We start from the raw sequence: 22,069 nt of genomic DNA, 5'->3' as shown, positions 1-22,069 counted from the left end.
GCCCCAAAGAATATAAGTACTCCCATCCATTTACCCAACCCATCCCACCTCCTTCACCTCGTCCGAACCCCTCGCCTCCTTAACCCTTGAGAGCAAGATCGTAGACAATACTCGACTTCAAGATCACCCCAACATGCCCTCTAAGCGAAAGGGCGCCAAAAGAGGAGGAAACAGGTCCCAACCCCAATCCGATCCCCAACCCTCGCTCCAACCTTCCCCGTACCCCCACCCCTACCCGCACCCGCATCCGCAACCCCCCAGAAGACGCATCCCCCTCCTCGAAGCGCGCGACAGCCTGATCGACCGCCTCCGGCTCCACCTCGAAGCCCACGCCCACCCCGGCATCGTGGGCGCCGGCCCGCCCCCCTGCCAGCACGCGCTGTGCGTCAGCTGCATCGGGGGCGCCGAGGCGCGCGCCTGCCTCGACCTGCTCGCCAGCTTCGCCGGCACCCAGCACGAAGAAGCCGGCCTCAAGCCAGGCGACGTGTGCCTCGGGCTTTGGCGCACGACTGCCCACTACCGGAAGTTCCTGCTGGAGCATGGAGCGTCGCTGTTCCCGGAGGGGTGGATGACGCGCCCGTCAATCTCGCGCGGCGGCGGGTGGTTTGTGGTGGAGGGCTATCGGATCTGCGTTGAGGTGATGGAGGCGGTGATTATGCCGTTCGAGAGGGGGAGGTATGCGGCGCTGAGGCTGGATTTGCCGAGGGAGATGGAGCAGTGGGGGGCTGGGCCGGGGGTCTGGGGGGGAAATGGGGCTTATGCTGAGGCTGGGGGTGATGGTGAGGGTGAGGGTGAGGGTGGTGGTGTTGCTCCGTGGGCTTGTCTTTGATGGGCCTGGTTTGGGGTTGCTTTTGCTGCTCTGCCTCCAACCCCCTCACTGGGTTTTCTTTTTAGATCCTATCGTGTGATAGGTTGAATATAATTTATTTGAACCATTTTGGTTGTTCTGTGTGTGCTGTATTCTGGGAATTGGTTTGTGAGGAAGATGTTTGTAGGGGAAGTTCGGATGAGTTAGGGCTAGGCGTGAGGAGAGCCCGTTTGATAGTGTTGTGAAGCGGAAAGGTTTAATGCTGATGAAAACAACATCTTATACAGTTGATTATAGTCCTTATTCCTTGTTATTAGACAGAGCCTCATATCTTGGAACTATTTGTGAGAATTATCCTAACACTAGATAAAACCCAAAGCACTTTCCAACCCTCCCGCCAGCAGCTCAACCTCCATCTCGCGCATACCGATGCTATTGTCGAACGGAGCAAGCTTCTCAATCTCGATCGGGCCCTTCGCACTGAGCCGCAGTACGAGAATGGTGGATGTCACGTTCTCTGGAATCATATTGGGAAACAGACTAAAAAGCAGCCCGCGGGTGTTACAGCGTTTCCCTGGCGAAAAGAAGAGTACGTGCTTTCACTGAAGACTAGCTGGACCGACGAAACAAAGGAAAAGGAGATGTTTGAATTCGTGCAAATCCTCCGAGACAAGCTTAAGGAATTTGCCATCGACAAAAAAGCGGCCCGTGTCAATTTCATCGATAACACATTGGTTAACTGGTGGCAAGCATATTACGGCGCCAAATACCCCAGTCTCCGAACGCTGAAGCAGACGTACGATCCTAAAAATCTCTTCGAAGTTCACCAGAGTATTTGAGGACCATCGCAGGAGCATCCAGCTGTACCTGTGATGCCACCGGGAGAGCATGCAATGCCTGGCGTTGCCAACTCGACTGAGACCGAGCCTATCAACGACGTCTTGAAAAATGATGCTCGAACCCGTCAAACAAGACTCAGCGGCGCTCCCCAAGAGCCAGTTGACCGGAGAGGATATTGGGAGCTTCAGGATAGAGATGGTGAGCATGGTGTTGCGCGGTCTTCCAGACGACGCATATTGGACCTGTAGGTTGTAAGGATTACTGACTGCATAATCTTGGATGAATTATTTCTTACGGATTTGGCTTCGAGAACCTAATGCAACCGTGTTTTTTTTTTTCCCCAACGAGCAGTCCCTTCGTGATGGTACCGTGCATTGTCTCGCCTCCTGCAAGTCTGGGTAAGCATGCAATGGGGGCAAGATTTGAGAGGACAGTAGCACGCATCAACAAGATGTTTTGGCCAAACTGACACGACAGGACAATGATACTATTCGTTGTAGGTCGTGGCCGTGTTGTTCCAAGCACTGTGAAAATGAAATGCCTAGTATACCGCTTTCGAATGAGCAATTCCCTGAAAGACAACGTGTCTAGATAGTCCCAAGGATGAACTCAGGCGAGAGCTACCGCTTCCTTCCCAGTATCCGTTCGCTCGCCTCCCAGTCGAATATTTATCCAGAAAAATCTTGTCATAGCTCCTGCTTCCTTGCTATCCAGCCATTGTGCCCTAAAGGAATCCATCCAGTCCATCTTGAGATTTGATGTTGATGGTTCCCCTTTCGCTTGATTAAGATAGACTCCTTAGACGAGGTAAAGGGGCATCAAATCCGCAGTGGAAACCTGAATCTCCAAAACTGTTCCCGTTGGTAGAACAGGCTCGCCCTGTGATCGATCAGAAGCGAGGCTGTCTCGGACCAGGTCCCCCAGAAAAACGGATACCAATCCACTACGACCAGTCATACTCAACATTCAAGGGAATGAGGAGGACCGACTGCTAGGTGATGAGATAAATGGGCCATGTCGTTATGGAAGGATGATCGAGCCTGGATCCGTCTCCCAGCGTGGATGGTGTATATGGCCTTACGCGCGGTGTATCCCGTCACCAAGCCTACAATTACTCTGCTTCGGCAATAATTTCGACCCATCCTCGTGACGGTGTCAATCTTCTGGATATTCCTCATTCTGCCAGTCATCATAGTCAAGTAATTTTGATCATATCGTACCGGTGGACTGGCATCAGAGTTGCGGCGGCGGAAGCGAGCGTCGAGTAATAGGAGGGGTTGATTAAGTCTCACTAGGGCGGGCTTGTATCGTCGGGGTTTCGAGTTAATGATAGTGTGAACTTAGAATTGAGACCCAGGGCAAAAAGAGACAGAGTGGGGCCATTGACACCGATGATCCAAGCGAGGATATTCTCGAAGCTCGGAATGACAAGGATATCCAAATAGAGCCTCTATGCCGCAGCACTGTCTGGAATGTTCTGTGCAAAGGCCTGTCAGGTCTTATTCGTTATGCGCACGTTCCAAACCTATCAACTGTGGAAACAAATGAACACTCCAAAATGCAGTCTCTCGCTCGCTCATTCCGTCTGGCAGCCAAAAACCCTAACACAGCTCACTCATTCCTGACGAGCTCCCATGCACCGCTTCATCACCACTTCTGCCACCTCCGCAATTGTGCTTCCCATCATCAGATCAAATATAGAGATATCCACGCTCAGCTGGGCGGTGATCCAATTGCGTAGCTCGATCGCCACAAGTGAGTCGACGCCCACCTCGGCCAGAGTTCGGTTGGCAGACATTTCAGCATCAGCAAGACCAAACATGGCCACAATCTTTTGCCCGATCGCCTGCACCACCAGCGCAGTGGCCTCCTCTTGGGTAGTTACACGGTTTACCTGACTGCGAAGACTATCTTCACACACCGGGACGGACGACAAGGTTCCATGCTGGTGGCCTCGCACGGGATCGCGATACCTGATGCCTGCAAAGCGCGCCTCTTGCATCCAGTCAGCGTCGGTCCAGTGGGGACCGGGGCCCGTGTTGATGCCAGTGACGATCACAGCGGGCGATGTGGGTGCAGGGGAGGATGACGCGGGCGACATGGAAGACGTTTGCAGGGCTTGCTCGAGCACGGCCAGGACCTCTGCCTCATGCATGGCCTGGTAGCCCATCCGGGCCAGTCGTTCTGCCACGGCTGGATCAGCCTCCGCCACATAGCCAATCGACTTGACCATCCCGAGGTCAATAGTTACAGCGTGCTTTCCTTGAGCCGTCCGGTGCTGCGCAAGGGCATCCTGGAACGCCCCCGCGGCCGCATAATTGGCGAGTCCCACGCCACCTATGACACCCGCGAGAGACGAGAGCATAACGAAGAAGTCCACGTCTGGTGCAATCATGTGAAGATTCCAGCTGCCCTGAACCTTCGGGCGTAGTGCGGTATGAAAATCATCTGCCGTCATCTGCGAGATAAGGGCGTCCTTGAGCACCATGGCCGCCTGGATGACGCCTCGAATTGGCGGCATGCTATCCTCCTGACAATGTTGAAGGACTGCCTGAAGTTGGCTCTCGTCGGCTATGTCACAGGCATGTAAGCGTACGGTACAGCCCCGCTGCTGAAGGCCAGTCACGAATGGTTGCGTACGCGCATTGCGGGATAGAATCAGTAAATGCCGTGCTCCCCGCTCCACCATCCACTCGCAAACCCGGCTTCCAATACCACCCCTCCCGCCAGCGACGAGGTACGATGCGTCGGGCTTCAACACGATGGGCATATCACACCGGTGGACGGGAACCATGTCCGCCCCGGTTGTAGTCACCACAATCTTCCCAACGTGCTGCCCGCTCTGCATAGTACGGAATGCTTTTTCAATGGCCGATATAGGGTACTCGGAGATTGGACCAACTAGATCGATGGTCTTCTGTTCGAGCAACCGCATGACCTCTGTCAATGCTCTGGAGACTTCAGCCGACCTGGATTCTTGCCAGTATAGGATATCGATTGAGAAGAACGAAATATTCCGCGCGAAAGTAGCCATGCTAAGCCGGCTATTCTGCTCGAGGTCCTTCTTGCCAATCTCGACGAAGCGGCCAAAGTCAGCCAGGCAGTCGAAGCTGCTTTGCAGGAGAGGTCCGGAGAGCGAATTGAGCACCAGATTCACACCCTTTTCACCACTGCAGGATTGGACGCCCGAAACAAAGCTGGAGTCTCGACTCGAGAAGACATGGTCGGGGCTTAGCTCAAATTTGTCGATGAGAAAATTGCGCTTTGCTTGCGTTCCCGCAGTGGCAAAAACCTCAGCCCCGACGAACCGAGCGAGAATGATGGCCGCTTGGCCAACCCCTCCCGTGCCACTGTGTATCAGCACTCTTTCACCGCGTCGAAGCCGAGCAACGGTGTAGAGAGATATGTAGGCTGTGATGAACGCTAGTGGGATTGAAGCTGCTTGAACGAAGCTCAAGGTTTCTGGGATACGAACAATGTTGGTTCGGGCTGTACGCACCCTGGACGTCCACTGCCCTTGCATCAGGGCGCATACCCGGTCTCCGACTGCGAGACATCGTTGGGCTGTTATGGGCGTTTTCTTGCTCAACTTCGTAACAATACCAGCGCATTCAAAACCCATAACGCGATCGCTTTCCAGCTGGCCCATGGCTACGAGGACATCACGAAAGTTGAGACCGAACGCTTTCGGCTGAATCTCCACCCAGTCATCTGACGGTTCATCGCTCCCAGCTGCCTCGGCAAGATCCGTGCGGAAGTGGAGTGAATCCAATAATCCTGCAGTCTGCACATCTAATCGCACCAGATGCTTTTCATTCTGGAATTGCTCGATGACAACAGAATCTTCCTCGTCGGTTGAGATTGGATCGCTGAAAATGCGAGGCACAAACACGATTCCGTCTCGCTCTGCGTATTCAAACTCCTTCCCTTGCGACGAACCAAGCAAAGAGGCATTGAAGACATCCGCAACGGCATTGCAGGACTCGGCCGTCCAAGGCTCGCGTTGGGGGTCCAGGTCTAATGAAACAAACTTGCCGCCTGGATTTTCGTTCCGGAAGGTGCGTAGCAGCCCGAGGTGCAAGGCTTTCCATGGATTCTCCCACGCCATGGCTGCTCCACGCGTGACCCATAGAGTTCCCCTGCTCATCTGTAGCATTGAAGTCAAGAGTTTGAATTCATCCTCTTCCACGCATTCAAGCATTGAATGTTCGACCTCCCCTATGAACACACACATCTTCCCCTCAACCTCAGAGCCACCGTTAAGCTCCTCTAGCGAGGATGAAGAACTGCTATTCTCACCAAGAGCAACCTGGAGATCCTGGACCCATTTCATTGGAGGAGGCGGATCCACATAAACCAGAAGGATTTCAGTCTGTTTATCCGAGCAAGACACCGGAACTGCCGTGGACATCATGGTGCTAATCATGTAGAACTCTTCGCTATCGCAGTCACGCGCCTCAAGCTCCACGCCATTGAATCCAGTAGCATCAAGCACACTGCGCCACATATCAGAAGTCAGTGACGGGCCAGACTGGCGTTCTGGCTCCTCCCCGAGCCACCAACCGGGCAGGAGGCCAAAAGTGAAAAACTCATCAAGCTGATCTCGGGTAGTTTCAACGAGAACGAGCTTGCCGCCGGGCTTGATCAATTGGCGCACATGATCCAATGTCCGCCGCATATTGCTCGTGGCGTGAAGAACCTGACACGCCAACACCACATCGTAAGATCCGCATTCGAAGCCCTGGGCGGCAGGATCAGCCTCGATGTCCAACCGGCGGAAGTCTATAACGTCCTCCCAGTCTGAGAATCGCATGCGCGCCGCTTCAAAGAATGCGGCGGAGGCATCCGTGAAATCATAGCGGCCGACCGGCTTTGTGGGCCCTAATGCGTCTACAACATGCTGTGTGCAAGCTCCAGTTCCACCGCCAATTTCTAAAATACGAGCGCGCGGGTTCTTGTGGCAACAGAGGCGCACGAGCTCGCTGGCCTGTGCGTTAGACCGACTCCATTTGATTGCCTCGCCGTAGTATCGAGATAGCAGGTGGCCTCTCATCATCAACTCGAGAGGGTCGGCCTCGCCACGAAGGATTTTTGGAAGCTTGGGCCCCAGGTGACAGACCATCTCGCCGTTGGTACTGTTGGCGGCCACCCTGGATCGCAGGCTTAGTCTTGCCGCTTCATTGTCTCTCAGCCATTCGGCGCTGTCTTGCCCCAACTCCCCTTTCGTGGCGCATACCAACTGGGCCTGCATCCAGGCATAGAACCTGGCGAGGTGGCCGCTCAGCAGCGCAGCATCCTCCAGGCCAACATCAAATATGGCTTCTTGGATAAAGTGTACCGTGCACCGTCGAAGCCCCAACATGAGCTCGACTTCCTCAGGCTGAGTCTCAGATTGCAGAGACCTGTCAAGCCACGCCGGGCTAATAAGTGTAATGTCCGGAGCCCAGTGCCAGGAGCTACGGACACTATCCTGCTGAGGCAAATTCTGCTTGCGATCGCCGATTCCAGCCCCAACAGCCTGAAACGTGAGCCCTTTCAACTCCATGACAGCATTTAGCGGCGAGTTTGACTCAGTGAACACCGCTACATTAGCTCCGAAAGCACAAGGACTTTGATTCAGCATCATTGCCTGTACGCACAGCTGATCGCCCGCTTTTAGGCCGGCGAGCCTGCCCGGGATCTTCGCGCGGTCAACGCGTCGGGGTAACATGGCGGTTTCAATTCGTGTTCCAGCAAAGGGGAGCACGGTGTAGGCCGCCTGAATCGCCGAGTCTAGCGTCGTGGGATGTACAACATGCTGGCTCTCGTAGGCGTGCGGCATTGCGCTCGCTGTATCAGCGACGGTCACAGTGGACCACGACTCTCCCTGCCCATCGCTCTCAATACGCGCGATGTTCCGGAACAAAGGTCCGTGACAAATTCCAGTAGCATGTAGCGAGGACCACAAGTCCCACGGCGCCATCCTCCGGCTCCATGGCGGAGCTTTCGTACTTTGTCTACTAGCAAGGCCGCTAGAAGTATCATTGGTCTCGATGCGAATCAGTCCTGTGCAGTGTTCCACCCATTCGTCCTTTTCCCCGACGATCGAATGGACTGAAAACTCCTGCCAGTCCCGGGTACCGAGACTCTTCTGGTCCGTGGCGCGGATAGTTAGACGCAAATTCACCCCTTCGTTTCCGTCCGCGGGTAAAACCAGCGTCTGGGTCAGGTCGACGTTACGGAGGACGAAGCTCACGTCTGAATTGGTGTCGGGTTGACAGAGCTGAGACAGCCCATCAATAGCCATAGTAATGAATCCGGCGCCAGGGAACACGATGTGCGAGCTTACGACGTGGTCACGCAGCCAGGGCACCTCGGAGACCCGGAGGTTATGTTGCCATGACCGCGCAAAAGGGGGAGACAAAGGCTCCTGGAATCCGATCAGATCGTTGACAGGAGAGTTGCGCCGCCGGGCAGCTCTACTATCGCGCGGTTCTTTCCAGTATCTCGTCTGGTGATTCCAGGGATATGTCGGCAGATCGACCAAGACCTGAAGCCTTGCGGCTTCGCTCCCATGTGGAAAGTTGATCTCGTTCAGATCGACGTTATAGCCGGCTTGGAGGAGATCCAAAGCGAGAAGTTGCATGGTGTTCACAGCGCTTTTTCCCCTGACCAGGCAGGGGACGTAAGAAATATCCAGCGCGGCAAGCTCCGGAATTTGCTGCAGGTTCTGCTGAATGGGACCACCGAGGGCCCCATGGGGACCGATCTCGATGATCTTATCGATCTCTTGCGTTTGAAGCTCTTCATTGGAGCACATCTCACGGAATGCAGATTCGAACTCCACACAATATTTCATACCCGACACCCAGTGCGTGGGATCCCGGAGTTTATTTATGTCTACGAAGCGGGTCCCAGTTCTTGGAGACGTGTAAATCACACCGTAACAGGGCTTTATGGTGTCGCTGTCGTCCGCTCCAATGATATCCGCCAGGGCATCCTGAAGAGCATCCGCCACCGCGTGCACATGGTAAGAGTGAAATGCATGGGTGACCTTGACGCGTCGGGTAACTATTTCATCGGCATTCAAGAAGTCCTCCAATCTTGAAAGCGCAGCAAGATCACCCGAGATAGTCACGCTGCATGGACTGTTGACACATGCTACCACCAAGCACTCTGTCTCCTGTCGAAGCCGGTCGATGTAGTCGCTGATCCTCTTGCGACTCGATCCCGCAACCAGCATGCCTCCCTGGAAAGACGATACCGCCTGACCTTCTGCTAAGCGGACACCGCGTGTGTAGTTGATCCCAATGGCCGAGCGCGCTGATATCGCCCCGGAAGCGTAAGCTGCTGCAACCTCTCCGCTGGAGTGGCTGGTAATGGCTACTGGACGGATATTCCATGACCAGAGCAGGCGGACAAGAGCGATCTGGATCGACGTGGACAATGGTATGCTGAATTGGGCCTCATTCACACGACTTTCTGCTTCAGCGCGATGAAGTTCCTCTAATATGATGCGGTAGTCAGTGTCATGCCCATAAGCTCTGATTTATGGCCACCTGTGAAAATTACCTAAAATGGACCAATTCGCTCCCATGTCCTTGATGTACCCGTCACACTCGAGCAGTGCCTGCCTGAAGACAGGGTACGCTTGAATCAACTCGCGGCCCATTGCAAACCACTGTGCCCCCTGACCGGTGAAAACCCACCCCAGCCTTACTTTTGCAGCCGATTTCCGAGGCCTGGTCCCCTCGTTGCTTAGTCTCGAGGCTAGGCTCGCCAGGTTCTGTGCCACACAGGCGGCTTTCCACCGGAAGCTCGAGCGATGTGAGGCCAACGTATAGGCTAGGTTTGCAAGAAATTGCCTTTCATCCGTCGGTTTGCTATTGGTGAGGTAGTCACTTAACCTCGACATCATTCGTTGGCAAGTGCGCTCATCCTTGGCGCTTAAGACATAGATCCGCCCTGGATGATCCGCTTCCACGTGATATTCGCATAATTCGCATAGTTGGAAGAAGCCCTTGGCTTGAGTCGGGGGCATTTCCTCCGGAGGCTCATAGCGTTCGACGATCACATGAGAATTCGCGCCACCAAACCCGAAATTATTGATTGATGCACGACGAGCTCCGTCCACCGGGGTCCAAGGTTGACGAAAGAAAGGAATCTGTAGAACTCGTAGTTGATTTAGCTAAGGATTCATATCTAACCACAGAGCAATTGCAGCAGTACCTGAAGATTTGTGCTCCCAATCAATGCCTCGTCGGGTTGCAGAAAGCTTGCATTCGGTGGTATCGTGGTTCTTTCCAATGCCATAGCCATCTTGATGAGACTTGCTAGGCCACTAATAGCTTCAGTATGTCCAAAGGTGGCTTTGACAGAGCCGATGTACACGGCCTGGCCGTTAAACGCCGCCGAAATGGCTTGCAGCTCGAGTGGATCGCCAGCTGGGGTACCTGTACCGTGCGCCTCAATGTACGATGTTTGCTTCGGGCTCAGCCCGCCCTTCCGATAGCATTCCCGGATCAGATGCTCCTGTGCCTTAGCGTTCGGAGCACTGATAGCGGGTGTCCGGCCATCTTGATTGAGCGCTGTCTCGCGAATTACGAGCCGTATCGGATCACCATCTTGCAGAGCACGAAACAGGGACTTCAGAACGACGGCAGCCACCCCCTCGCCACGCCCATATCCATTTGCCCTCGAATCGAACGAGTATGATACCCCATCGGGCGACAGGAAACTGTCTCCGCGGCCGTGCGCCATATCAGTACAAAACGCGCTCTTGATGCTGACCATGTACTGGCACAGGGTCGGAGAATACACACTCACCCTAAAGTGGACATGGTGGTGAAAATGTTGGAGTTCAACATCAAATTCGCCCCCGTCACAATGGCCATCGTTGCCTCCCCGGCTCGTAGGCTTTGTACTGCAAGGTGAAGCGCAGTCAGCGTTGTCGAACATGCGGCATCAATCGTGACACTGGGGCCGCGAAGGTCATAGAAGTGGGAGACGCGGTTCGCCACCATTGTACCCGCATTGCCCGTGACGAGGTATCTAGGAAGAATTTCCGGGCAGCGATAAAAGGAATCCTGATAGTCGTGAGACATCGTCCCCGCAAAGACTGCGGCGTTCGAACCGGCCACACTTTCGAGGGGCATCCCGGCTGCGAGATTCAAATCAATGCCGAAAAAGGAAAGCCGGTTGTGGAAAGACACCTACCGGCTTCTAGCGCTTCGTAAACAACTTCAAGTATGAGTCGATGCTGCGGATCAGTACACTGGGCACGGTTTCAACATTCAGTATTCATTTCATCGATGTATTGAGTGACGAGGAAAACACGTACACTGGCAACTTCACCGGACATGTTGAAAAATGCCGCGTCGAAGAGAGCCGGATCTTCGTCCAGAAAATGGCCACCGCGGACGTGCGTCTAAACCCGCAGTCAATGACCCCACATTTCAGGTAAAAGCTATGAGTGCTTCGAGGCAGAGTGGCACTGGAGAGTCTTCATTAACTCACCGTTCCTAATCTTTCGCCATTGGGGTGGTAGACTCCATCGAGTTCGAATCGCGAGGAGGGAATCGGGGACCAGGTACTTCTCCCCTCCTCCAGTACTTGCCATAGTGCCTCTGGATCTGTGGCGCCTCCGGCAAATCTACAGCCCATTCCCACCACAGCTATGGGAATGGTGGTGAAGGAGGCAGCTGGCTCTGCCATTGCGTGCAAAAGCCTTGAGAACAGGCTCACGAGATTTCACTCTTTCCGTGGTCCTCTGCCCCATCCAGAGAAAACGACGGATAAAACCCTCGCAAGAATAGGCTGAAGTGGTCCTGGACATGTGCTAGGAGAAAGCATAGTCTTGCATGGAAAAAAACCGAGACAACCCACTTCGTAAGAATAAGTAGGGTGGCCAGCAAATGTGACACAATGGCCCGGATCGATAACACCGAGCCGAAACACCGACTCCGGGCCATGGAGCACTTGTTTTGGAGGGCATCAGCGTGATTATATAAGTCGAGTAGTGTGATAAGAAGTCAGGGACTTCCCAGAAAAACAGTGATTCCTGATGATGTGGAGAAAGTGTGTTAATATTGCGGAGATCAGAGAAGAGGAGGGGGAAACAGGCTCACTGTATCGAGGCTCCAAAGACCTGAAACAAAAACGAAGGGGATGAAATGGTAACCAATGGATGGATGGTCGAAAGGCAGTGAGAGCCATACCGAGAGGAATACGAACCACTAGCGATACTCCAGGTACGATTTGGGCTACGCCAGTAAGTTAGTAGTCGATACAATCAACTTGTGAGAATAGTGAAAAGGATTAGGAGAGAAGATCGAAAGTCAAGGTATCCGCATTGAACAGATGGAATAAAGACAGTACCCATTCGACTTTTCATCCTTATGCCATCTCAAAGTAACTCCCCAGCTACTCTCCACTTGAGAAACTTCATAAACAGCGTGGGACCTGATCCATCTCGACCGGAGCAGGGGGCTTGCTCTACAGATCGAGTCGTCTTTACATCTTCCTTTCCAAACGAATCTCTACTCGGACGATGTTGAATTGAATGAGCTTTCAACTACTATACATTTCTTCGCCTCACCGGGTAACACTCGATTTTTACGAACCCAACAAATTAATCTATGCTTGGGGTTCATTCTTAACTTCTGTCGACGCAGATAACCTTCCAACTCCAACAAAGAGACCCTCGCACGTTGACCTCGACCTCCGATTCCCAAGCACAAGACGACGATTTCCAGACTGGGCTCTCCAGGGAGACTCGCCTTCTCAAAGGATCTGAACTCAACGACGAACCCATTGAGAAGGATACAACTGCAAACCAGCTGAGTCACCAGAAGACGGTTCGTCGGCTGAAACAATCCTCCCAGGCCGTCGATCCAAGAGAATGCGTAAACTCTCGAAGGTAGATTCAACTTTATGACGAGCTCGGATATCGGGTGAACTGTCACATGGTCTGCGATGGGGTTCTAATTTATGGTTTAGGTTTCTTTGGGTTTACTTATATAAGAATGCTTTATCAAATCACCTTCCTACATGCCTATTACTGCTCAATTTATTCTGACGTTATGCATTTTTGTGAGATGCATGCTCGTTCAATCATCATGCCTTACGCTGCATTTTGTACACCACTCAGCCTGTATGTAGTTGCCTCGTACTGGCTCGTCATTGGTTGTATGACCCTCTTCTTAACTTTAGTTCTCGCAAGGTATTGCTTTCGATCTTCAAGCTTGTAATCGCTGATACGGTGCCTTGTGGAACCTGAGCATGATTTTCACGTGCCTACAAGGCTCTATAGCTTCATTGACATATAAGAGTATACCGAGCGCTTCATATCGATCTAATCTGCTTCGGCATCTATCTCCTGTATTAAGCAGAAGACGTTTTACCTGCCTTCAATAGATTTTAATATTCGCGGCGCTGTGTCTTCGTTGAGAAGGTCAAGGTAATAATCTATTCACGCACAGTTAGCCAACTCAGTTTAGAAACTCTTGGTCAACGTACCGCAACACAACCACCTTGCGTTCACCAGCTTTAGAAATCCTCTCAGGATCCGTAACTTTTTCAACGCCTCACTTGAGTCGGTTTCCATCCACATCCTCTCTGTCACTAGACCCGCCGCTTTATACACAAGAAATATGATGAAAGGAGGAAGGCGATCCAAGTCTATGGTTCGTGTACCACTGACAAAGGGGTAGACCATGTTTGTTATGGTGGTGAGAAGGGGGTTTAGAGATGATGTGGCGAGAGTTTGGCAAGTTAAACTTTGTCCATCAGTAATCTGAACCTTGGTACCATTCTCGTAGGCTAGGAGTAGGCCACTGTACAGCATGAGCGTTGAAGCGAGTAAAAGAAGATATGAAAAAGAAAGAACGGGGATTCCAACTAACGTATGACAAAATCCTAACCCACCGGAGTATATCTGGTCCGCATCTTCGACCTCTTCGAGTAGGAGCTTACGGAGGCTATGTGAGGTCTCTACCAAAAGCCCTATTTCTTCCACATTGAATGCTTGTTCTGAAGTGGGATTGTGTAACACATTATGTATGTTATCGACAAGTGTGGACGCTTCGAAGATACGAGAGAGTTGCCAGAGAGGACTCCTTGTGTCTTTTTCGAGGCCGGTGGCCCACGGAATGTGGTTGGTATCGTTGATTTCCTTGGCGGAAGAACGAGTGAGAGATGGACGATGTCCAGATTGCATTGTTATGTATCTAAAGACGTGTCAATACAGAGCGGAGTAATGGTCTTGAGGGATCGATGGAGGCCAGCACCTGTCCAGAATACGGATTGCCCACCCGATTGCTGTGGCCTCCTCTTTCCCCGACTCATCAGAGGTAGACGATGAGGATGACGGGTAAGCGTGATCTTTAAGTGCGTCGGCAGCTCTGACGGTAGTCCCAATAGAGATGTAGGCTGCCGAATAGAAGCCATGTGCAACTTCAAACAGAGTGACCAAAACCCTTGCTTGGACGATCTTGAGCGAGGCGATACCGAGTCCTTCGATCACTGCTATCCAGCTCTTGACATGTAGGTACGTGGACTGAAAACCAGATAGAGCCCCGTCTCCCAAGGAGGGAGGCGGGGACGTACAAAGCAAAGTAATGCAGAGGGCGAGGAGCGTATAATCCAGAGAAGCTTCGTTCCAGGAGCTCGGGAGCTGATCTTGTAATTTTTGTGCGATGATAGGGAACCAAGGATGGATGGATTGGATGTATGTCACAAATATATTGCCCGGGGCTGATGTGAGTTTCTTAGCGATGGCATCTTTGATGTGGTGTGGGCTTAATGTTTCAAGGGGGAGCTCTGCGTCGAGGGATGACGATGATATCGAACTTGGAGATGATACCACCAGTCCTTCATAGTGACAGGCTTGACAAAGCCTGGAGCCTGTTAGGAGTTCCACGGCGACCGAATACCCTTTCGATAAGCACTCACCTTCGGCATAGTCCGCATTGAGGAGTAACCCTGTCGCATCGCCTCTTCTGGGATCTACATCTTGCGCAAGCCTTTTTGGCAAGGCGTACCCGCAGGCGAGCTTCCATTCTTGCAAGCTTATCCTGGATATGGATAATATCAAGGGACAGAGTTCGGGCTACAGGGAATGTGAGTCGGCATTCCGGCGGAAATCTTGGAGCGATTTATGCTTTGTCAGCCGAACCTGCGGTCGCCACCCCGGCGGGATCCATAGAACGGGAGCGGGAACAGTGCGGACTTTCGTAGACTTCGTGCGGATTCATAGTAGCCATTTGGTAATGTTATTTAAATGCTTTATAATAACTGTGCTTGAACGTGAATATATAACAGTCCTATGTCCCACAATGGAAGTTTTTGCGTACACATCCACCATCTCATAAGCGCTCTCAAATTAGCAGTGGTTTTCAGCACGATGCCTAAGATTGAAACTGTTGCGATTGCCGGCGTAAGGACTCCAAAGAATCTGTAAGAGCCTGACAGCTGATACATAATAGGCATCTGGCACCCTGGGACCCTACGTGTTCCAGGCACTTGTCAATGCAGGCTTTCGGGTCTCAGTTCTGACTCGTTCTCGAAAGCCTGGAGCATATGCCTCGGACATCAATGTCTTTGAAGTTGACTTCAATTCAGTGAAGTCACTAACCACTGCACTTAAAGGTGTGGATGCTGTCGTATCCACAGTGGGCGGCGCAGCAGTCGACAATCAGACGGTGCTTATCGACGCTGCTGTTGCCGCAGGAGTGAAGCGTTTCATTCCTTCGGAGTTTGGCAACGTTACCACAAATCCGAAGCTCGAAAATTTCCCGATCTACGGTTCCATGTTTAAGGTTCGGGCCTACCTCCAAGGAAAGGCAGCAGTTGGAGAGTTATCGTGGTCAGTTCTTGCATGTGGCGCCTTCTTGGACTCTGTTTTGAACAATCCCGTTGTGCTGGACCTCCAGAACCACACTGTGACTATCCTCGACGAAGGCGACAATCGGATCAGCTCTACCTCCTTGCCTGTGGTAGGAAGAGCTATCGCTGCAATCTTACAAAATTTTGACGCCACTCAGAACAAAGTCATGCATGTATCCGAGACGATTTTGACTCAAAACAAACTGCTTGGGTTTGCAAAGGAGCTTCGGCCTGATATTGAGTGGAGAACTAGCAAGGAACAGACAAGCGTGCTTTTGCAGGAAAGTCTGGAACAATTTGGTGCTGGAGACTTCAGTGTGTCGACTTTCATGAAACTGATGCAAGGTACTGCTCTTGCTGGAGATACTTATGGCGGCGCATTTGATGTGACGGACAATGAGCTGCTTGGCATCAAAGAACTGGCACCAGCAGACCTGAAGAAGCTTATCGCCGAGAAGCTCGCCTAGAGTAGATTGGCACGGCGGGATCCGAGAAGGACTCTTGCAACAAGAGCCTAGACTTTTTAACTTGTGATCATGACCCCATTTGATAATGTAAATAGTCTGCCAACATCGACTTAATACATCTTGATGACATCTCTTACGTGAGCCTGACTGAAGTGTGCTAGATAGTCCTTTTTCTTTCACTGAGGAATTCCCAAGGGTGGAAGAATCTATTATCATCATCTTATATGTAGCTTTGGTACGTGATTCCCTTCCAGGACTAGCTCATCTTATTTCAACAACTCTTTCATAGCACAATTTTACTTAAAGTATTACTATCCACTTTCACACTTGGCATCACTAATTCACTATCTTTATGGTATCCTTTGCTTCGTTTCAGGGCCACAGCGTTGCAACAGCACACGTCACCAGTTATTCTCTTCAATTCTTTCTCGAACTCTATTATGAAACATGCTAGGCTATTTTGAATTTAGTCTCTCGTAAGGCTGTGAAACGTATTTACGCATAAAGTCACATGGCTGTTTTCTGTGTAATGTACCGAAATTAAATATACTGCTCCAATAGGTAAACTGGCACTGCGTAGATGCGCCTAATCTGTTTGATTGCCTCAGCACAACCGGAAGACTCCTTAAATCAAGCATGTCTGCGGGGTCTGCGGATGAACCAACCCTCAAGATGACAAGCGCTGCATTGAAAGAAGCAACGGAGGGTTACTTATCGACCTGCACTGCTGGCTTTAGATAATAAGCAGTTTAGACGGTAGCAAGACAACCAGAGCAGCCATCTCCTCTGGATTACCCTTTTGTACTCGAGGTGCCTTTTCAGTCTATGATGTGCCTCTTTCTTCTAAAACAAATCATTGCGATGTTATGCTATTATGGGCCCTACTGGCAGAGCACTTTAGACGTTTTGGACAATCCAGATCCCAGGTTCGACATCAACGACCCTAAGTACGCGCAGCCCTTAACTACTGCCTTGTAGATAGCACTGGTAGAGCTACTATCGTCTTTTGACTATGAGCCTCGAATGGTGGTTGGTCATTCATCAGGCGAGATAGCTGCAGCGTAAATGCTCCGGCGTTCCCACTTTAAAGATGGTCAATGGACATGACCGATAGATGGTAATGCTGAAACTGGTCGCCGACTTCTAGTTATGCTACGGGTGGGCTATCCTTGGTCTCTGCATGCAAGGTAGCCTATTTTCGGGGCGCTTTGGCCAGCAGGTTGCGGGCAAGTGATGCTGCCACTGGTGCTATGCTGGCCGTGGACTTCTCAGCGACTGAGGCCCAGCCGTACCGTGACCGTGTGAAGTCCGAGCTGAGAGTGAAAAAGTAGACAGGATGAACTGAGTTTACTCCACAAACAGCCCCAATAGCAAGATGATTGGCCAAAAAATGGGTTGCCTGATAAGGGAGGCGAGATTGGAGCGGAGCCTTATGAGATGACATCATATCACTACCCCGCCCCAGTTGGTCGGAAGTACTTTTCCGCTTCTTCAACAACACTTCCTTCTACTGCAGTGGCTAGAACAAAATTGATTCTCCCCAACGGGTGCGGTACTGTACAGATGACATCCTCTAATCCGAAAATCCTGAAGGCTCTGAGGCCTCTTGCTCCCGCCCCCAGCATCAGCCCGGTGGCGCAAGACATCGACGTCAAGCCCATCAAGAAACGATCCAATGCCTGTGAAGCTTGCAAAAGACGGAAAAGCAAAGTATGGGCGCTCGCAGCCATTGTTCTATGAACTGTTTGACTGATACCGTCCGTCCGTCCAGTGTCTTGGGGAGGTCCCCTGCGATAAATGCCTTCAAGCCGGCACCGAGTGTCGGTTCGTCGAAGAGTCCGATAGACGGAAAAAGCTGGCCCTGCGCCGGTTCGAGCAGGAGCTGAGCTCCGCACATTTGTTACTCGATCGGATTCATGTGGCCTATGAGCATAAACACAAGGCAGAGCTCGGGCAGCTCTTTGAGCTGTTGCAAGATAGGTCGACCCTGGTTCCGAAGGTTGAAGCTCAAACGCGGCAGAAAGTTCAGGTCTGGGACGGGTCCTTTGTATGGTTATGCGTGAACGACATGTTAATTAAGAGACCAGGATCTTCAAGAACGAATCACCTTCTATGAAGGGCTGACGCAAGAGCTCTCCACAAGATTCAGTTCGGATGTCTCAGACTATATTGCGGATTCCGTGAAGGTAAGCCCTTGTTGTGGAGATTTGGAACAGAGCCACTAAGTTCAGTCTTAGGCTCTTTCATCAAGGTCCCATGCCTCAGCAGAGCCCCAAAGAGCCCGTTCGGCTTCATCCTCTTCATCAATGGGCTCGCTTGATGAAGTCGACACGCTTGATGTAGATGTGAACAGAGACAGGCAGAGCAGGTCCACCGGGTTCATAGGCAAAGGCTCGGAGATCGCTTGGCTCCAGAGACTCGATGCCGAAGTCAGCGGCCTAGGCGGGTCGGATTCAGAGCAGCACGTCCAACCCGACAAGGGGAATCTCGCCTCCCTGAATTACCACCTCGACTATCTGGCGATATCAGAACCGAGTCAAGGCGGTGACCCCTACGCAATGCCGCCGAAGCCGTGGGTGGACCAGCTCCTCAACACCTACTTCTCGTTCACCCATACATCGTTCCCAATTCTACTGAAGTCACTGTTCTACACACAGTACGAGAGTGCCTCGAGCAGTCGCTGGGCATCACCTCGGCCAGGCTGGCTCGTCATATTGAACCTAGTCCTCGCCATCGGAGCCACCCACCTTCAGCTGCGCCAAGAACACTGGAAGGGAGAACTCGAGGACCGCAACTTCCTTGCCAAAGCGATTGCGCTCAATGAGAAGCAGAGTTCGGTTCTGGACGATGTGGATCTGCAGCAGGTCCAGATACGAGTGCTTTTTGCGCTGTATTATCTGGGTGCCGGTCAGATCAGCCGGTATGCTTGACCCCCTTTCCACCGCAGACAAACGGTCATCAGCGCAGCCTCCGCTCGAATGGTAGCCTCTGACTAACCACTAACTCACCACAGATCATGGCAACTGGTGGGCTGCGCGGCCCGCTCAGCGATAGCGTTAGGGCTCAATCTCCGAGTGATCGATCGCGACCTGGATTCCGGGTCGAAAGAATTCCGGTCGCGGCTGTGGTGGTCGATCGTCGATCTGGAACAGTTACTTTGTACGGCCACCGGCCGCACATCGTGCATTGACTGGCATTGCTGCAGCGTCACCGCCCCGATCCCCTTCGACGAGGACCATCTCCACGAGTCGGACGAAGCCGATCGTCTGCTGCGGGCGAAGGCCCAGGAGCAGGAAATCCCCTTCACGTTGCACGCCACTCCCCAGCAGCTGCAGGAACGGACCCGATGGCTGAGGTCCGTGCGCTCCAACAGCTCGCTGTTTTTCTTCTACACCACCGACCTCGCCGTGATCAGCCATGCGGCGATCAGCGCTGTGTACAGTCTCCAGTCCGTCTCCGGCACGCGCAGCGAATCGCACAAGCAAATCAAAGTGTATCAGCACAAGCTGACCGAGTGGCTCTCATGCATTCACGAGCCCTGGAAGTTCAGTGACAGCCAGGGACACTTCACCGGACGCGCCACATGTCGGGAGCAGGTCTCGTTGGCGTTCAGCTTCTACAGCACGCAGATCGTGCTGAACCGGCCCTGCCTTACTCGGCCGGAGGCGAAGAACGCGACAGGCGCCCGACGCCCCCGCTCCTGGTTCGATAACAACCGATCGCTAGTCTGCTTGCAGTCCGCGATGGATCTAATGTCAATCCCCCCGGATGTGCCAGATATGGAGTGGCTGTACACAATGGCCCCGTGGTGGTCGATCGTGCATTACCTGATGCAAGCCTCGGTTATTGTGCTGCTGCAGCTGTGCGTAGGCCCCGTCGGGGTCACCGAGCGTGGGGAAACCACCGAAGGCGAAGGCCAGGGGGCTGAGGGCACAGCCGAGGAGCCGGAGACGATCCTGCAGGTGTCGAAGAAATGCCTGCGGTGGCTGTCGGCCATGGGCCACCGGAGCTCCAGCGCCCGCAATGCCTTTTTGACCTGCAACCGCCTATTCCGGAAGATCGCTGCCGTCCAGAAACTAGACCTGGGCAGCGACTTACCGACTTCGTCGGATCTAGCCGACGGAACGGCCGCTGATACCCTTCAGCACTATTATGTCAAATCTCTGAAAAGTGGCTACGGGTACCTACCACATCAGAAGCCTTTGAGCGGTCGACGGGTAGATGATAACGATGACGATGGTGATCAGTTCTGGGGCGCGGATTATACAGCACCGGAGGGGGCGATTGATCAGCGGGACGTCGCGCCGTCGACATTGGACCCTGCGTTGCTGGAGGTATACGAAGCACTGATTCGCGAGTCTCCCACAGGTGATGACTTGTTCTTTAGAGACGGTCCTTGATACAGGACTATTATGGGAGGTGAAGACTGCACCACCGTCATCTAGGCATGAATGCTTGGTGTAGTGGTCAGTTGTGTTAAGGAACTGGTGATGAGGTTGAGCAGTCCACCTTTTTTCAGAGTCGGGTGGCCGGACCGTCCAGTTCATCCTTGCGGGTCTGGACGTCCTCGACGACGGTGACGACCCCGACAACGCCATAAAGGGTAGTCCAACAAACAGGTATTCTATAATGCTATTGTGCATGATAAATCTCATTTCAAAACAGCGATATACAGAGTCTACCCAGCCAGGGCCGCAGTAGCTGGGTATACCAGTCACCAAGCGTTCCGAGGTCAAAAACTGCAGTCCGCCCCTGGAACCAAGTTTCTAACCAGCGACAAGCCTCAAAGCCGACCACCGCTCGCCTCCCTCAAGACCGTCCTCCACTCAATATCATGTACATTATCCGCATGGATTGAAATCTTGACATCGAGGGCCCTTCGCAGCTGCTCTTTGCTCGAAGCATAGAGCATCCGGCGCTATCCAGACCATCAGTTCTCCGCTACCCACAAACCAGGATGAACGGTGTGACTCACCCGCATCGGCGTGGCATCCGGCATCCAGCTGATGAACACCGTTGTTGCTCTGCGTAGACACACACATACACCCTTAGCAAGTGTGTTTTCTGGTATATCTGATTATGTCCGCCCCCCACGAGATGTCATTTTGATACTCACCGGCGACCGTCCTCATTCAAGTCGTACTCCACATCGTAAACCGCGTATCGAGGTGTCTGGTGGCCTTCCCCGTCAACCGCCGAGGTGAGCTTCCCAAGGAACGCTTCGTAGCTTGTCTCGGACGACCGCTCGTCCACGATGATCGACCGTTCGTCGTCGGAGATCCTATAGAGCACGAACTTGGGCTTGAGAGGCCCGCGCGTGAAGAGCAGCTCTCTGTATGCGGCTATACATTCATCCGTGATGAGTACACTGTCGGCGGGATGGTGGTCAATCTCTCACATCAGAAGCAAGGATGGGGTTTGAGGCGAGCATACCCTGATGGAGTCTGGGATTCTCGAAGAGATGGTTAGTGGTCGAGGGCCTGCACTCAGGGAAAGAGTAGACTGACCGACATTTTTGCTGGGTAACAGAGAGTTAGTGTATTGCAAGTGGAAGTGGCAGTGGCCATACCTACACCTCAGATATGATTGACTGATGCTATATAAAAGTCGGGCTATCGGATCCACGGGCCCGGTCGGCAGGGCCTTGGGTAGGTAGGGATTGGTTGGCTTGGCAGACTTGGCAAGATCCGGGGCGCCGGAGCCGCGGACCCGCGGGGCCGAATTCGCAAAAACTGTCATCGATGTAACTCGGGGGATCTGTTCGTCTCTCGAAACAGAGTATCGCTATGTCATCAATGAATGCAGAGGAAACTATCCAAGCAAGGCGCCATCGACTCGCGCAGGTCCCGAGAGCGGTAAGGATCCCGGTTGGGCAACTCTTTGTCGCATGGCTAAATTATATGTGGGGCCGTTCAGTGCGAAGCATGTAAGATACGCAAGGTACGTGGTGTTGTGTCTCGACATCAAGGAGTTCGTCGAAACATGTAAGCTAAGGAGGACGCATCAAGATCCGCTGCGACCGCAGCACCCCATGTACAAACTGTCAGGCATCGAAGATCGCCTGTCGGCATCCGAACGACCGGTCACGTAC

At 52.6% G+C, this 22,069-nt stretch overlaps 6 protein-coding genes across 6 annotated transcripts; 3 read left to right on the top strand and 3 right to left on the bottom strand.

Moving 5' to 3' along the window:
* Positions 1-133: 133 nt before the first annotated feature.
* BO82DRAFT_397027 (uncharacterized protein) lies at positions 134-1,647 on the top strand (the record flags this gene model as incomplete). The annotated part of the gene is made up of 2 exons (XM_025638891.1): positions 134-675; positions 1,188-1,647. 2 exons carry the CDS (start codon positions 134-136, stop codon positions 1,645-1,647), a joined length of 1,002 nt encoding a protein of 333 aa, XP_025497298.1.
* A 1,405-nt stretch (positions 1,648-3,052) lies between these two features.
* Positions 3,053-11,341, bottom strand: BO82DRAFT_408231 (type I polyketide synthase; the record flags this gene model as incomplete). The annotated part of the gene is made up of 7 exons (XM_025639677.1): positions 3,053-9,133; positions 9,200-9,791; positions 9,857-10,364; positions 10,454-10,787; positions 10,844-10,901; positions 10,968-11,054; positions 11,144-11,341. The coding sequence occupies 7 exons, from the start codon at positions 11,339-11,341 to the stop codon at positions 3,264-3,266; spliced, it is 7,647 nt and encodes a 2,548-aa protein (XP_025497297.1). The 3' UTR covers positions 3,053-3,263.
* A 1,389-nt stretch (positions 11,342-12,730) lies between these two features.
* On the bottom strand, positions 12,731-14,704 carry BO82DRAFT_299198 (uncharacterized protein). Its single transcript, XM_025632015.1, has 5 exons — positions 14,579-14,704; positions 13,915-14,523; positions 13,531-13,854; positions 13,145-13,461; positions 12,731-13,093 (listed from the first exon to the last, which is right to left on the bottom strand). Exons 1-5 carry the CDS (start codon positions 14,683-14,685, stop codon positions 13,026-13,028), a joined length of 1,425 nt encoding a protein of 474 aa, XP_025497296.1. The 5' UTR covers positions 14,686-14,704; the 3' UTR covers positions 12,731-13,025.
* Positions 14,705-14,900: 196 nt separating this feature from the next.
* Positions 14,901-16,118, top strand: BO82DRAFT_349614 (aromatic alcohol reductase). Its single transcript, XM_025633916.1, has 2 exons — positions 14,901-15,062; positions 15,112-16,118. Exons 1-2 carry the CDS (start codon positions 15,030-15,032, stop codon positions 15,976-15,978), a joined length of 900 nt encoding a protein of 299 aa, XP_025497295.1. The 5' UTR covers positions 14,901-15,029; the 3' UTR covers positions 15,979-16,118.
* Positions 16,119-17,541: 1,423 nt separating this feature from the next.
* On the top strand, positions 17,542-20,378 carry BO82DRAFT_397024 (uncharacterized protein; the record flags this gene model as incomplete). The annotated part of the gene is made up of 5 exons (XM_025638890.1): positions 17,542-17,688; positions 17,750-18,007; positions 18,066-18,164; positions 18,216-18,898; positions 18,992-20,378. The coding sequence occupies 5 exons, from the start codon at positions 17,542-17,544 to the stop codon at positions 20,376-20,378; spliced, it is 2,574 nt and encodes an 857-aa protein (XP_025497294.1).
* A 383-nt stretch (positions 20,379-20,761) lies between these two features.
* On the bottom strand, positions 20,762-21,491 carry BO82DRAFT_360207 (actin-binding ADF family protein; the record flags this gene model as incomplete). Its single annotated transcript, XM_025636755.1, has 5 exons — positions 20,762-20,896; positions 20,954-21,002; positions 21,095-21,346; positions 21,412-21,422; positions 21,486-21,491. 5 exons carry the CDS (start codon positions 21,489-21,491, stop codon positions 20,762-20,764), a joined length of 453 nt encoding a protein of 150 aa, XP_025497293.1.
* Positions 21,492-22,069: the final 578 nt, after the last annotated feature.

The sequence above is a fragment of the Aspergillus uvarum genome, assembly GCF_003184745.1.
Source record: "Aspergillus uvarum CBS 121591 unplaced genomic scaffold BO82scaffold_1, whole genome shotgun sequence".
Taxonomy (NCBI): Eukaryota; Fungi; Ascomycota; class Eurotiomycetes; order Eurotiales; family Aspergillaceae; genus Aspergillus; species Aspergillus uvarum.
Note: the sequence above shows the minus strand (reverse complement) of the source record. Positions and strands in the feature narration are given on the sequence as shown.